The 14,492-nt window shown below is 33.5% G+C and overlaps 2 protein-coding genes across 3 annotated transcripts; one reads left to right on the top strand and one right to left on the bottom strand.

Moving 5' to 3' along the window:
• Window positions 1-1,045: 1,045 nt before the first annotated feature.
• LOC110104625 (U-box domain-containing protein 52-like) lies at window positions 1,046-7,176 on the top strand. 2 transcript variants are annotated; one of them, XM_020833798.2, is made up of 9 exons: window positions 1,046-1,437; window positions 1,988-2,088; window positions 2,204-2,325; window positions 2,998-3,206; window positions 3,282-3,336; window positions 4,003-4,264; window positions 4,731-4,832; window positions 4,901-5,323; window positions 6,099-7,176. In XM_020833798.2, the coding sequence occupies exons 1-9, from the start codon at window positions 1,284-1,286 to the stop codon at window positions 6,954-6,956; spliced, it is 2,286 nt and encodes a 761-aa protein (XP_020689457.1). In that variant the 5' UTR covers window positions 1,046-1,283; the 3' UTR covers window positions 6,957-7,176. The 2 variants fall into 2 exon arrangements, with proteins under 2 accessions (XP_020689457.1, XP_020689458.1); XM_020833799.2 differs by having other exon boundaries at window positions 1,047-1,437; window positions 3,001-3,206.
• A 2,722-nt stretch (window positions 7,177-9,898) lies between these two features.
• Window positions 9,899-12,551, bottom strand: LOC110104627 (guanine nucleotide-binding protein subunit gamma 2-like). The gene is made up of 4 exons (XM_020833806.2): window positions 12,266-12,551; window positions 10,478-10,530; window positions 10,346-10,390; window positions 9,899-10,261 (listed from the first exon to the last, which is right to left on the bottom strand). Exons 1-4 carry the CDS (start codon window positions 12,428-12,430, stop codon window positions 10,159-10,161), a joined length of 366 nt encoding a protein of 121 aa, XP_020689465.1. The 5' UTR covers window positions 12,431-12,551; the 3' UTR covers window positions 9,899-10,158.
• Between the last annotated feature and the right edge of the window lie 1,941 nt (window positions 12,552-14,492).

A 14,492-nucleotide genomic window follows, 5' to 3' on the forward strand; every position in this document is an offset into this window, starting at 1 on the left:
AGGAATAAATACAATATTATAATTATACCATTTTTTAATTAAGCAATTAATGGCATCATAAATATGCAAATTCTTAATTAATAAAATTAATTGAATATAGTGAACATTTTAGGTTGAAATAAATTTCTCATAAATACGAGTGATCAAGATCATGAATATGAACAAATATAGGCCATTATCAACAATTTAGGTTAAAAAAGTAAATTAATTTTGCATATTAATAAATAGGCTAAAATTTGAATAAATAGAAAATAATAGTTGCATGGGTTCCAAGGTTAATAATTTCTTCCTATTTGAAGATAAAGAATTGATATTGGTATTAAGAGATAAAAATAATAAATTAATGAGGGATTTACATACTTACTCTTATATAACGTCTATATTACATATTCAATATCTAAAACTTAAATATTTCATTTCTATCAACCAAACATAAATTTAACACTAAAAATACCACTCCGTCTCTCAGAAGCTCACTCCATCCGCATAAATCCCTAATCCCGCAAATTGCGTGCTCTTCCTACCACACAGAGAGGAAGAGTACACGAGAGATTTCCCAGCGGGTGGTAGGAAAAGTGATGTAAAGTCAAATGATAATGGCGGTCTGCCATAAGAGCAAGAGCAGAGGTGGGCGGAGGGCAACGACAATTGCCAGCATCAATATAGTCAGCTTGTCGAAAAAAATGAATTTGACTAAAATTAAATCAATTTACAATACATAAAAAATGAACCATAAAGGAAAAAAAAAAAGAATTCACTAAAATTTTAAGCTGTATTCTTTTTTCAACAAATTAAACATTCAAATTTGATTTTCCCTACATTCTTTATTTTGCATTTTTGTCCCTAGAAATAAAAAAACCCCTACTTTAGAATAAATGTAATGCATAAATAATTAATATAATATTAGCTTTGAGATTTTTTTATTAATTTTCAAAAATATTTATATAAAATATTGACTTCTATATAGTTTTCCACGCAACCGACGAACAGCGTTCTTATGGCGGGTTAAATTTCATAGGGCATATATAAACCGAAAACCACCCCGATTCAAAAATAGGTAAAAAAACCGAAGCCCTAATCTTCGATCAGCGGCAGAGAAACGAAGCGAGAAACCTATCCGACAATGAAGGGGAACCTCAGATGGCGAAGATCGAGAGAAAGAAGCTGGATAACTACCATAAAGACTTCATTGCTCCTTCTTCCTCTTCGTCCCTCTTCTTCGTCTCTTGGAAAAGGCAACGATACAGATTATTTACAGGAAATAATCGAGGAAGAGGAGAAAGATGAAGGATCACGACGCCATCGCCGCATATCCGTTGGTAGCTGTGGCCATTAGCAAGGATAAAAGCAGCCAGAATGCTCTGAAATGGGCGGTTGATAACCTCGTCGCCAAGGGCCAGACTCTCACCTTAGTCCATGTTAACATTCAGGCTTCAGGTTTTGATTATTTAATTTCTTTCAGTATTCGATTTCGATCTTTTGGTAAATGATAATGATATTGGTTTTTTGGATCATTTGGTTACTTTTCTTGGGAAAATATATATCAGTTTTCATTTAGTTATTTAAATGTAAAATGTAATGTGTGAAATCTTGTGTATCGTTTGTGTGTAATGTTAGTGTCAGCGGTTTATTTTTTATGAGAACTTTCTAAGTGATTTTACAAAAAAAAAAAAAAAAAGGGTTGTATGTACTCAAATTTGGCTTAGATGAATTTTATTGTTATTAGATTTATTTTGAGATGAATATAAAATAAATTGTAATTGATTAATCATATATTTTAATATTGCACTACTTTTAAATAAATTTAATGATAATAAAATTTATTTTGATGCATAATTTGTCATGATCCTGGTGAGAAAATTTGTTTATGATAAAAGTAATGGACCTATGAACTAAACAAATGGCTAGTTATATTCAGAGGTCCAGAATCGAAATGTCAATTTAAAAAGAAATCAATATAACTCTTTGTCGATATTCTTCATTGCAGCTTCACAGCAAAACGATCCATCCGATGGCTACAAAGGCGCTGTGGATCCTCAAATGAAGGAACTATTCCTCCCATTTCGTTGTTTCTGCACGAGGAAAGATGTGAGTAACCTCCTACAGATTTGGACTGTGGAACATATTTAACTAACCTTAGTTTAAAGATTCAAATTATCTGTTCATTGACATTATTTGATGCAAAATGCACACAAAACTCCAGATACATTGCAAGGATGTGGTGCTTGAAGACACAGATGTGGCAAAGGCAATTGTAGAATTTGTGTCTCAAGCTGCAATTGAGAAGCTTGTTGTTGGAACTCCATCTAAAGGAGGATTTATTAGGTGATATTTTGTTCTTAATGTGACTTCCCTTAACTTTGTATTAAATGAAATTTAACTTGTGTAATGTATCATTCTAAAAATATAGGTTTCCTAGGAAATCACTATGATCTATATAATTATCATTTAGTGAACCTTCATATAAAACTTCAACTTTATGAGATAACTAGCCCAATACCTACATCAGGGCTCAAGTTCGAATCTGCCCAATCCAATTAACCCAACCCAATCAAAACCGGGATCTGATTTAGGCTTCGTTTGGGACGGCTTTCGTACTACTTCTTAAAGAAACTTTTTATTACAAACATTTAAATTTTTGTACTAAAAAATTGCTTTAAGAAGCAATAAAAAAGCCGTTCCAAACAGAGCCTTAATATGGAATTCTGGATTGTGGGGTAGGGATGATTGTAGAGAGGTTACTTTATGTAATTAAGCTGAAAAAGCAAAGGGGTTATCTTCAAGAACTTTAATAGAGTAGTTATTTTAGATTAAAACCAACTAAGGTGTCATATTCATGCGAGTTACTACTAGGGTGATATGCCAACAGTATTAAAGATTGGCATGGTATAAACACTAAAATCATATATTTAAAATGAAACACTAGTAAAAATCTATAGTTTTACCTAGAAGCTCAAGACACTTTCAAAAGGTTTAACTCGGAATCCTTTTTCTTAGAAGATTTAAGAGCGCAGATGTCGCATCACACGTCTCTAAGGGAGCACCAGACTTCTGCACGGTTTATGTTATCTCTAAGGGAAAGTTGCTTTCAACTAGAAATGCTGTGAGACCAGCTCCGGTGATGTCTCCTCTGCGAGCTCAGATACAGAGCCAGGCCAGCTTCAAGCCTGATACTGGAGAGCCACACCATTTGTTGGGAACAAAAGGTTGGGTTCTGAACAAATAAATGATTTTTCTTTCTTTTGCTTACTATAGCATTAAAATGTTTCCATTTTCCTCAGGTGAAATTACATCTAGAGCTCACAGCCCTCACAACTTGCATGATGAATCAATCAAGTGAGTCTGTGCTATGAATAATCTGTGATTCATTCATGCTGTCATATTGTTTTCAATGTTTTTTGTCTCCTTGTAAAATTTGAATTTGATAAAAGGACTTTCTAAATAATAAAGATCAAGAAAAGATTTGAAAGAAGATGCTGGCATGCTATTTTAGAAAATCAGAAGAATAGCTATTTTAGACTAAAGTAGGCAACATAGAGTGAGCTGTTTGGTTATGATGAATCGAATCCTTACTTAAATATTAGCATTCTTGGGAAACATTCATGACTTGATCATGATTAGAAAATTATGCAGAACATGCAAGTAGCTCATCATATCATCACTTGAATTCTTTTGGAACTGTTTTTTATTCTCTAAAATCATTTGTACAATTCCTATTATATTTTATTTTCTAAAATCATTTGTCAATTCTTTTGGAACTGTTTGTTTTTTAGAACCTCTGACAATTTTCCACAGCAAGAATGTTGGCCATTCAGACATTAAAATTATTAGTATTTCTGTACTCTCTCAAAAGAAAAAAAAAAAAAAAATCTCATTTTTGAAGGCAGACAAATTAAGTTTGGAAGAGTGTCCATTATTTTTGTTTGAAAAGAATAATTATTTGTCCATCTATTCAAGTGATGCTAATACAGAATTTTTTTTCTTTGGCCATCCTTTTTGCAGGTCACCATTCACAAGGGGAAACCGAGTGAAATCCAATGCAGATCTGTTATATAATGATACTGACATATCTTTTGTGAGCTCAGGGAGGCCGAGCATTGATAGATCATTTCAACCAAGGCATTCCAATGCTTCAGATGGCCATGATCATAGTTTTGAGTCAGCTCGCACACCAATTCGCTCCGTTGATTCATACTCGTTCGGGAATGAGTTCTCTTCTGGTTCCGGGGCCAGTAGTTCAAACTCTTGGTCATCTCAAACCATGGTATCTACACTTAATTTTCATTCTTGTTGAGGACTCTCGATCTTTCTGTCTCTGGTGACTTCAAATAAAGAGATTAGAATGTAGATCTCCTTCTTAATTGCTTTACATAAGCTCACTCATATTAGAATATATATATACTTAGGCTTCGTTTGGAGCAGCTTTCTTGTTGCTTTCTAAAACAGTTTTCTAGTAAAAAATTTATTGTATTAGAAAGTTTTATACTAAAAAGCCGTTTTAGGAAGCAGTACGAAAGCTATCCGAAACGAAACCTTAGTGATATACTTTAAGCTCCTTTTTGTTTCTTCTACCATGATGGGCGTTACAAGTAGGCAATTGGTTGGCTTATCTGATAGCTTGGTTGGAAATCCATGTGAACAAACTTATGCCTTGGAAAATCTAAATGAGTTAAGATTCAAACTTAACTAGCATGTCTAATATAAAAGCTAAAAGGTTCACTCACTTGCAGGATGATGTAGAGACTGAGATGAAGAGACTGAGGCTGGAGCTCAGGCAAACTATGGACATGTACAATGCTGCCTGCAAAGAAGCACTTATCTCAAAGCAGAAGGTAAAATGTTCTCTAACACAGTCTATTTACAAGTCAGCATTGCCCCTCCTGACAACCTCTTCTTCTAGGCTCTTGAGCTCCACCGATGGAAGATGGAAGAAGAGCATAAGCTGGAAGAAGCCCGGCTTGCCGAGGAATCGGCCATGGCGCTTGTAGAGAGAGAGAAGGCAAAGTGCAAAGCAGCCCTGGAAGCTGCTCAGGCGCAGCAGAGGATAGCAGAGTTGGAAGCTCAGAAGAGAAGATATGCAGAGATGCAGGCCTTAAGAGAAGCAGAGGAGAGGAAGGCAATGGATACTTTTTCTCCTACTGTTAGGTACCGAAGATACACGATAGAGGAGATTGAAAAGGCTACAAACTACTTTGCTGAGAATCTTAAGATTGGTGAGGGTGGTTATGGTCCTGTGTATAAATGTTTTTTAGATCACACACCTGTTGCTGTTAAGGTACTCAGGCCCGATGCTGCTCAAGGAAGAACACAGTTTCAACAGGAGGTACAAAACTTTACTCGTCTCTTTTAATTTGCTTGCTTCTTTTTCATACTTCATGAACAAGCCTGCAACTTTTCCTCTTTTTTACTTTGAAAGGACTTGAATAGTGGGTAATTCAAACTGCCAGAACTTGGGAAATGATTCAGTTATGAAAAGTATTTAAATCTAAAAAATTATGATACTTGGTCTCTTCTTTCATCTGTTGCAGGAAAAAAAATTGGCACTATTGCCACAATTGGATGAGTTGTAACAAATTTCTTGTATATGATCATCAAATTATGGTGTTGGAGAGGATGAATTATTCTGTGCGGATGCCGAACGTCTTCCAGAGCTCAATGAAAATGCATCACGTCACCTCCACTTGGTACCGCGGCTCGGTACTCGATGACGTGGCTGTACCTGATTCACCTCTGGACGATAAGCTATGTCCGATGTCCGCCCAGAATAATCTCTCGTTGGAGAGGGGAACTAAAGGGATTAAATTTAGGTTTATACACATTAATCAAATCCAAACATCTCAACAGTGCACCTCTTCATATCATCATTATCTTGCACTTTCACCAACATAAAAAAAAAACTCTCGATGTAATTATTTTTCCTAGAATATGAGATCAAACCAATACCCTCACACTGTTTTGCTGGACCAAGAATTTCTACAATTTATGTTTCAAATAAATCAAAATTATGATATGATACTTTCTATAATCCATCGCAAAAACAACCTGCAAACAAAAACAACCTAACCATTTCTCTCTGCTCTAATCAAATTCTCCCTCAGGTTGAAGTTCTGAGCTGCATTCGGCATCCAAATATGGTCCTACTTCTCGGCGCCTGCCCTGAATATGGCTGCCTCGTCTACGAATACATGGCCAACGGAAGCTTAGACGACCGCCTTTTCCGCCGGAACAACACCCCTCCCATCCCCTGGCAACACCGATTCCGCATCGCCGCCGAGATCGCCACCGGCCTCCTCTTCCTCCACCAAACCAAACCCGAACCCCTCGTCCACCGTGACCTAAAACCCGGCAACATCCTCCTCGATCGCAACTTCGTAAGCAAAATCAGCGACGTCGGCCTCGCCCGCTTAGTCCCCCCGTCCGTCGCCAACACCGTCACCCAATACCGAATGACTTCCACCGCCGGCACCTTCTGCTACATCGATCCCGAATACCAGCAAACCGGAATGCTCGGCGTCAAATCCGACATCTACTCCCTCGGAATCATGCTTCTTCAGATCATCACCGCCAAACCCGCCATGGGACTCACCCATCATGTCAGCCGAGCCTTGGAGAAGGGGACTTTCGAGGAGCTCTTGGATCCGAGCATCGCGGATTGGCCGGTGGAGGAGACGGTGAAGTTTGCAGAAATGGCTTTGAAATGCTCGGAGTTGAGGAGGAAGGATCGGCCGGATCTCGGGACTGTCGTGCTTCCCGAGCTGGAGAGGTTGAGATCGCTTGGGGAAGATAATATGCACAACTGTGTGATGCTGAGGAGCGCGAATAGCTCGCCTCTGAACAGTCAGGTTTTCTTGCAGGATGTGCTGAGTGATCCCAATATGATTCAGTCTGGATATTATGAGAGTTCCACCAAGACCAATTCTGGTTTGTCTGCAGAAAGAAGATCAAATTTGAGTTGAGAGATAGCAACAGGTGATTGTTTTCAGTTTATTTATTCCTTTGTTTTTTTTTTTGCTTTGTCTTGCAACTTTTTGAATGGTGATGGATTGGCCTCAGAATGATTTGGCTTAAGAGTTTAATTTTTTTTTTTCTTGTTTGTTATATTAGTAGTAGCAAGCTTTTACATTCATGATTGTATGAATTTCATGTAAATAATCTATTATGTTTTGTTTGGGATGATTTTTTTTTTTCTGTTTTTTAAAGAAATTTTTTAGTAAAAATTTTTGAGATTTATTATAGTTGCTTATGCGGCGGTTAATCAATGGATTTTTATTTGAAAGAATTCTTTTCCCTATCTGTTTTTTTTTAGGTTGTGGATGCCATGCCTTTCCCTTCTAGAGAATGTATTTATAATGGTAACAAATAAAGCTAGAATTAATTATAAGATATTTCAAGATAAATAGAATGATACTACGGTTTGTTTGAGACAATTTTTTATTATTTTTTTAATAAAAAAAAATTAATTAAAAAAATTATATTTAAATATTACTTTAGAAAGCAGTAAAAATATTATCCAAATGAAGTGTAAGATCTCCAAAATATTTTTTATAGTTCATAAAATGAATTAATCAAAGTTCTATATGACATCAAATATATACTACTATTATAAAAATCGCTTGAATTTTGTTACATATTAAATCTTGGTCATTCGTTTTATCTCTTTTAAAATTATCATGTTCCTTCATTATATTATAAATAATTAATAAATATAAAAATATATAATAATTATGCAATTTAATACCCCTTTGATACACCTCATACTAAATTAATTTTAATGCTCAGTTGGTTTCATTTAACATATTTATGTAAAACGGTTCGTATTCAGCCTTTTTAAACTCCAATTGTGGCTGTTCGTTTCTTCCCTCCGTCTCTTCAATTTCACGTGCAAAATTGTTTTAAAAGAGGCACTAAAGAGGGTTCTTTGCCTTCTTCTACCTTATTCTTATCGAATTGAAATCATGACTTCAATGCTATGACAAATTGCTGTAGAGAAGTGATTATTCGAAGGGCAATTCTCAATTTTTTCTATTAATCAAAAGTTTGACTATATTTTTGCTCATTCTTTGAATGCAATTCATCCGCCTCATAGAATATGTCATCTATAAAAAAAGGTGCAGGTTAGTGTGGTTGATAAGAGTTTTAATAGTTGTTGTCATTATTTTTTATGAGATCCTTATCTACACCATGATATACTCTCACTTTATATACTTAAGGTGAAGAAAAAAAAACTATCTACTCTCATATTCATAATTTTTTTTTGACATTTTTGCGTGATTTGCTTCTGCTCGTCTTCATTCACAATAGATACTTATCTTTACAATTGTGAAAGACGTGAAAATGATCATCATAATTTACAGCAGGAGATTGCTGGAAAATACTACAATAATTTTTCAGTTCAATTATTTATATATGATCAATTTCTCCCATATAATTAACAATAATTTCTCTGTGCTAATTTTGTTGATATGTTATTGTTGTTTGTTTCGTTCTTCTTTGCTTCAACTCATTTCGAATTTTATGACTTTGTTAATTAATCTGTCTGAAAATTTATGGGTTAGTTTTCTAATCAGATGATAGTTAACTCCATTAGCCTTTTTAGATCATTTAATTAAACGGATTTTGTGAATATATTGATTTATGGTGAACAACATTGGCTGTGTGAATATCGTGAATTAAAAAAAAAATCATTTTTATGTATTACTTGAATTCATATCCCTATGATTATGGAAATCTATTTTTTTAGATTTATATGCATAATAAAATTTGGATTTTTCAGAAATTGTTAAAGATGACAATGGGTTGGTTAATCAGTCTGCTTGTTCATAAAATTTGTTAAATATTACTTAATAAATTTTGTTGTAGAATGCTCATTCATTTGCAGAAATTGCAACATTTGATCGACAAGCCAAAGACTCAAAGACAACTTGAGAAGACTCTGCAATGAATGGGAACTCGCTTGAGAAGACATCAATGAGAGCAATAACATGTGAAAAAGAATATTTTTTTAAGTTTAATTTGGCAAATGACAGTATTTACTAAATTTGATATTTATTTCAAAACATATGAAACGACTTAAGATTTTGTAGGATTTAAAGTTATCATTTTGATTGTTTAGTATATTTAAATTAAATGTTGCTTAAAGTCTACTACCTAACAATCAATTAAATTTTTATTAAAAGATTTATTTTTTATGCAAATATATAAACACAACTTATTTTTCTCTATAAAAGTTTAAACGCAAAAAATTTAAATATTTATCCAAAATTTTCTTGAAGGGCTATAAATTATAAAATTTATGATTATAATAATTATTGGAATATTCATTGGGGTATAGTTATATTTGCTTCTCTATTTAAAAAGAAAACTAAATTTTATAAACTATTTTTTATTTTTCAAAATTTAATTATAAATCGGTGGGATAAAAGATAAAAAATTCATCATATTGATTACAATCATGATAAAAAAAATCACAAATGAAGTTTACTCTTAACAAATATATTATATTACCAACTTTCTTTTTAGTAATTTGATTTTAAAAGTATTTGTAGCAATAAATTTATAAAATGAGATTATTTTAAATGAAATATAATGAATAAAAAAGAAATTTTCTCTTAAATTTATTATGTTAAATTTTTTATTTATTATTAATATTTAAAACTTTATTAATGTGCAAATAAAAAAAGAACTTATAACTTTCAAGAAAATTTGATTAAAAAAATATATATAAAAAGAATTTATGCATTTTATAGTATAAAACCTTTTTTAATATATTTTAAGAAATTAAAATAAAGAGCTATGTACTTAGATGTTAACAGTATCAAAATCATAGTTGAGAAGCATTAATAATCTTTAAGGACATCAAACAACCCTAAAGAAGAATATGCAACAGAAGACACATACCTCAGCTGGAATTCCATTTCCATACATTTCTCCAATCATTTCACGCCAAGTATTGCAACAAACTAAATAGTTCTATTATCCATTTTGCTTCAAGATTCTTCACTGTTGACGACAACTCCAAGATTTGAGAAATCCAAGCTTCAATTACAGATAAAAAATGGCATGTCTCTCACTATTGTTACAAACTTGTATTAACATGCTCTATTTGCCACCATTACCTTCTGCTGAAAGATTTTGCAGTTTCAACTTCGAGCAGTGAAGCTAAGAAAGATCTGCACTTCTATGGGCCCACCAAGCGCGGTTTCGAGAGCTTCGAACCGGCCGGAACCACCTCTCCCATGCAGAATTCTCAGGGCCGGTCGTACTACATACAAAGAATGAAACCATTTAAACATGACAGTAACATTGAAGCAAAGTTCAGGGTTCAATTTTTTGGAGAGTCACTCACATGGGAAGCAAAGCATCTGGTAATCCATTCATGGAGAATAGAATACTGAAATACAATGAAAAAGAAGTCAGATTGCTAAGAAATTATCAAGTTGATGATGAATATAAGAAAAATAAAGACTTATACACTTACTCCTCACATGCTACAGAAGATGGCTCCATGGTATCCAATTCCTCCAGCTCTTTCTACATTGTACTCAGCAAAAAGAAAAAAAATTTACTACACATGGTAAGAAAGATCCAACTTGTAAGTGCTCAAATATGTTGTTCACTTTCAGTTCAATTAAAATAAATAGATTAAATGATCTGTACGTGTGTGTGTTTTTGCTAAAAAGGATGAGTTAGATGTATAAACACAATTAATTTCAAAATTATGCCTATGATGAACGACTGGATTTGGGTAAAGGAATGCTTATTCTAAGGTACAACATGCTTTGTAATCTAACCTTACCGTATTCAAATTTTAGGCTATTCTTGCAAGCCGTATTATTCACAGGACTATTCAAGTGGCTTCTCTTTGTGGCTATTCTTGCGAGCCGTATGAAGTTTAAATTGTAACAAATTAGTTACATGTATATTTACAATTTGCATGAAGAAAAGTAGTTATATGGCGTGAATAAAGTTCTTTAGATGTTTAAGAAAAATCTTTTTTGGGATACTAATCCTTAATGAGTATGAGACTTTAGAGCATTCAGAGAGAGATGATCTTATTTTCAAGTATGAAGATTGCCTATTGGTTAATTCTTCCCTCTTTTATTTTTACAGTCTTTCTCATCTTTTTTCATTGATTGTTGAAAGTGCAATTATTTTCATTTAAATGTATTACAAAATTGTTTCTCTTTTGTGCAGGAAATTTCAATCGCTCTTGAGTTTTTTATCATCTTTGATTCTCACAATGAGTTAGATTAAAAGGTGAAGGACTTGTTATATGAATTTGATTTAATTTGTTGTCTACTATTGGCAAATATTTGCATATGATATCTTTTTTTGTTTTAATTTTGAGCGAATTTAAGCTAAGTTTTGCAAAGATGAGGATGCTCAGGTGCATGAGTGGCTTTACCCTTAGAGATGGGATACAAAATAACCATATAAGTGAAAAGGTTGGAGTAGCTCAATGGAAGACAAGATTAGAGAGAGTCGTCTTAAATGGTTTGGTCACATAAAACGGCGGCCTTCCGATGACCCGATTAGGAAAGTAGAGTATTAGATTTGACTTATGTTAAGAAAAGGTAGATATAGACCTAAAAAGACTTTAGAAAATATTAAAAATGATATTTCTTTATTAGATTTAAACGAGAATTTGACTTTTAACATGACACGATGGAGAGACAGGATTCATGTAGCCGACCCAAGATAGTGGGACAAAGGCTTGATGTTTTTGTATGTTATTGTTGTTTGAGTAAATTTAATCACAAATTTTCAGACACGGAACATATACAAGGCTTCGAGAATCAAAAACTTTTTGGTTGATAGTTTAAACAACCAACCAACAGGCTAAGAAGAGCTGCATATTTATATATATGCCAATGGATTGCTTTGAGCAAAATTCACAGGTCCATACATATTAGATCTGCATAAAAAATCCTAGATTATAGAACACTCCAATTCAAATACCAGGCGACGTTCTTAGTGATATAAACTTCCTAAATAATAACTGAGTTATATCATCCAATTTTGGGGACTTCTCAAACCTAATAATTTTTCTCATAAAAATTTTTCAATCAGATAACAACTCCCACCATATATCAGCGTTCAGATCATAAGAAGTACATGGACATACCACCAAAAAATCAAAAAGAACAAATTAAGCATATATTCGTTTCAGATCAAAGCAGAACAATCCTCTATTCGCATAAAGTATGACAGAATTCTTTCTATGAATAAAGAAGCTGGAAAATTGTACAAACCAAACACAGATTACCTCGAGTGATACGATCTCTTGCTCAAGCCGGGAGATGGCGGCGGATAGGCGGTGCCTTCCGAGAAAATCCCCAGTCCTAGGTAGCCCCGCCGTCACAGCCGGCGAACTCCGCCCGTTCTCCGACAGCGACGGCGCCGCCTCCGATGCCGTCCAAGCAGTCGTCATGGTCAAAGCTTTAAAGTTGAAAGTGGAGCAGACGAATTACCAGAGGGTCAGTGTGGACAAGAAGAAGGATGGTTACGGAGGAGTTCTTCATCGGCAGGTCAAGTGGGTTAGTACGACCCGGTGAGTTAAAAAAAAAATATTTGTTTTTAGGAGATTTACGTACATGCCATCATATATTATTTTATTTATATATTTAAGATCTAAAAGTTTAATATTACATACATATTATCCATAATTCATTTTCATATCAAATATGAGTGCCAGAAAGAAAATATAAGTGGCATATTTGATATTAAAATAATATAGTGTTGTATGTATGTAATATTAATATTTTGAGTGTTAGATATACAAATAAGATATTACGTCAAATAAACAAAAAAGCTTAAATTTATATTAAGATTTAGGGGTGTAAACGAGTAAAACTGAGATTGAGTTCCTCGTTTGAACTTGAGCTTGAGCTTTGTTAATTAATCGAGCATGAGCTTTATTTTATAAGTTCGAGTTGACTTACGAGCCAACAAGTCTATTATGAAATAGAGAAAATGATTATGATTCAATCAATTATTATAATAAAATGGTAAAAAAATGATAAAGTATTAGAGAAATAATGAAGAATAATTTAATATAAAAAAATAAATTGTTATATCATCAAAAAATTACCTTGATCGGGCACAAATTTCGAGGCAAAATAAAGTTGGAAACTTCTGAAATTAAATTTTGAACCATATGAACTCCGATTTCAGCCAACTTATAGTCAAACTGAAAATCTCGAAAAGTCAAACCCAAGGACATCAAATTCAATTCAATCCAAGCCCAAATGGGTCCAAATTGAAGACCCGAAGCTCCTTTGAAAAGTTTAAACCATAAATTGGAAGATCAAACAATTTCCAAATATGACATGCTTATAGTCGAATCGAGTAGCTCAACGAGATGAATCCAACGAGCCCAAAATCGTCGATTTTTTATATCATTAAGACATTCAAATGCAATGCCCAAGAAATGGTCCATCATCAAGGGGATCAATATCAGTCATTCATTCAAACCACTCCCAACATACTCTTGATTTTCCTCCTATTTATTGGTCATGCCACTATCAAAAAATTATAAATATACCCCTCATTTCTCATGAAAGTGACCCAAGCAAGGAAGAAAGAGAAAATAGAGTTCTATTACCATTAGACGTCTCCTCGACCACCATTGGACCATCAACCATCGTCGTACTATTGTACGACTTCTTCTCGGTCATTGAATGACGTCGGACTTCTGCCCTGCTACCTATGGATTTTAGCCCAACCACCAATTGTCACTGGATTATCGTCTGGCCACCAACTAACATCAAATCTTTGCCCGACCACTAAATGTTGCCTGATTTCCGTCTGATCTTCGTTCGTCACTAGATTTCAACCCTACGGTTGACTTTTGTAATCTAATCATCCTTAATTTCAAGGACAAACTAGTTATTTGTAATCTATTCAAATACTAGTTAAATCATTTTAACTGGGTTTGGCCCTATGATTTTTTTCTTAAGGGTTTTACACGTAAAAAATTGTGATGTTTCTTTTTTTCATGTTTGTGTGTTGGATACTCGTTCAACTCTAAGATTTAAAGTTTTTCGTACTTTATCGCCATAATATTCTAGCCCGCGTCAAAAATATATTTTTCAAATATCTTTAATAATCTTATATTTAAAATCCTGAATATTAATATATTTATGTGTATTTTATATTAATATTTTTTTAGACGAGTCAGCTAGCGAGCTAATTAGTCGAGTTAGGACTAGCTCAAACTAAGCTTTGTATCTCATTAAGCTCAGCTCATGAGTCATTTATTCAGTTGAACCTGAGCCAGTTTATAAGTCAGCTTGACTTACACCCCTATTGAGATTAATATAATTTAACATATTATACATAATATTTATTTCAGCATAAATTTAAGAACTTATGAAATTCATTAGAGTTGCATTAGGATATTTCCGACTTTCGAACAGCTTTCTTACTATTTCATAAAATAACTTTTTAATATAAAAATATTTAATTCAAAAAAAAAAATTGTACAAAATATT

Source organism: Dendrobium catenatum, unplaced genomic scaffold, assembly GCF_001605985.2.
Source record: "Dendrobium catenatum unplaced genomic scaffold, ASM160598v2 fragScaff_scaffold_1638, whole genome shotgun sequence".
NCBI lineage: Eukaryota > Viridiplantae > Streptophyta > Magnoliopsida > Asparagales > Orchidaceae > Dendrobium > Dendrobium catenatum.

Bases quoted from the DNA above. Each gene is read 5' to 3' on its own strand.
- LOC110104625 (XM_020833798.2), top strand. From the start codon at position 1,284: ATGAAGGATCACGACGCCATCGCCGCATATCCGTTGGTAGCTGTGGCC. The intron at 4,265-4,730 runs GTATCTACACTT...ACTCACTTGCAG, and splicing joins CTTGGTCATCTCAAACCATG to GATGATGTAGAGACTGAGAT. The intron at 5,324-6,098 runs GTACAAAACTTT...ATTCTCCCTCAG, and splicing joins GAACACAGTTTCAACAGGAG to GTTGAAGTTCTGAGCTGCAT.
- LOC110104627 (XM_020833806.2), bottom strand. From the start codon at position 12,430: ATGACGACTGCTTGGACGGCATCGGAGGCGGCGCCGTCGCTGTCGGAG. The intron at 10,391-10,477 runs GTAAGTGTATAA...ATTGTATTTCAG, and splicing joins TCTTCTGTAGCATGTGAGGA to TATTCTATTCTCCATGAATG. The intron at 10,262-10,345 runs GTGAGTGACTCT...CTTTGTATGTAG, and splicing joins CCAGATGCTTTGCTTCCCAT to TACGACCGGCCCTGAGAATT.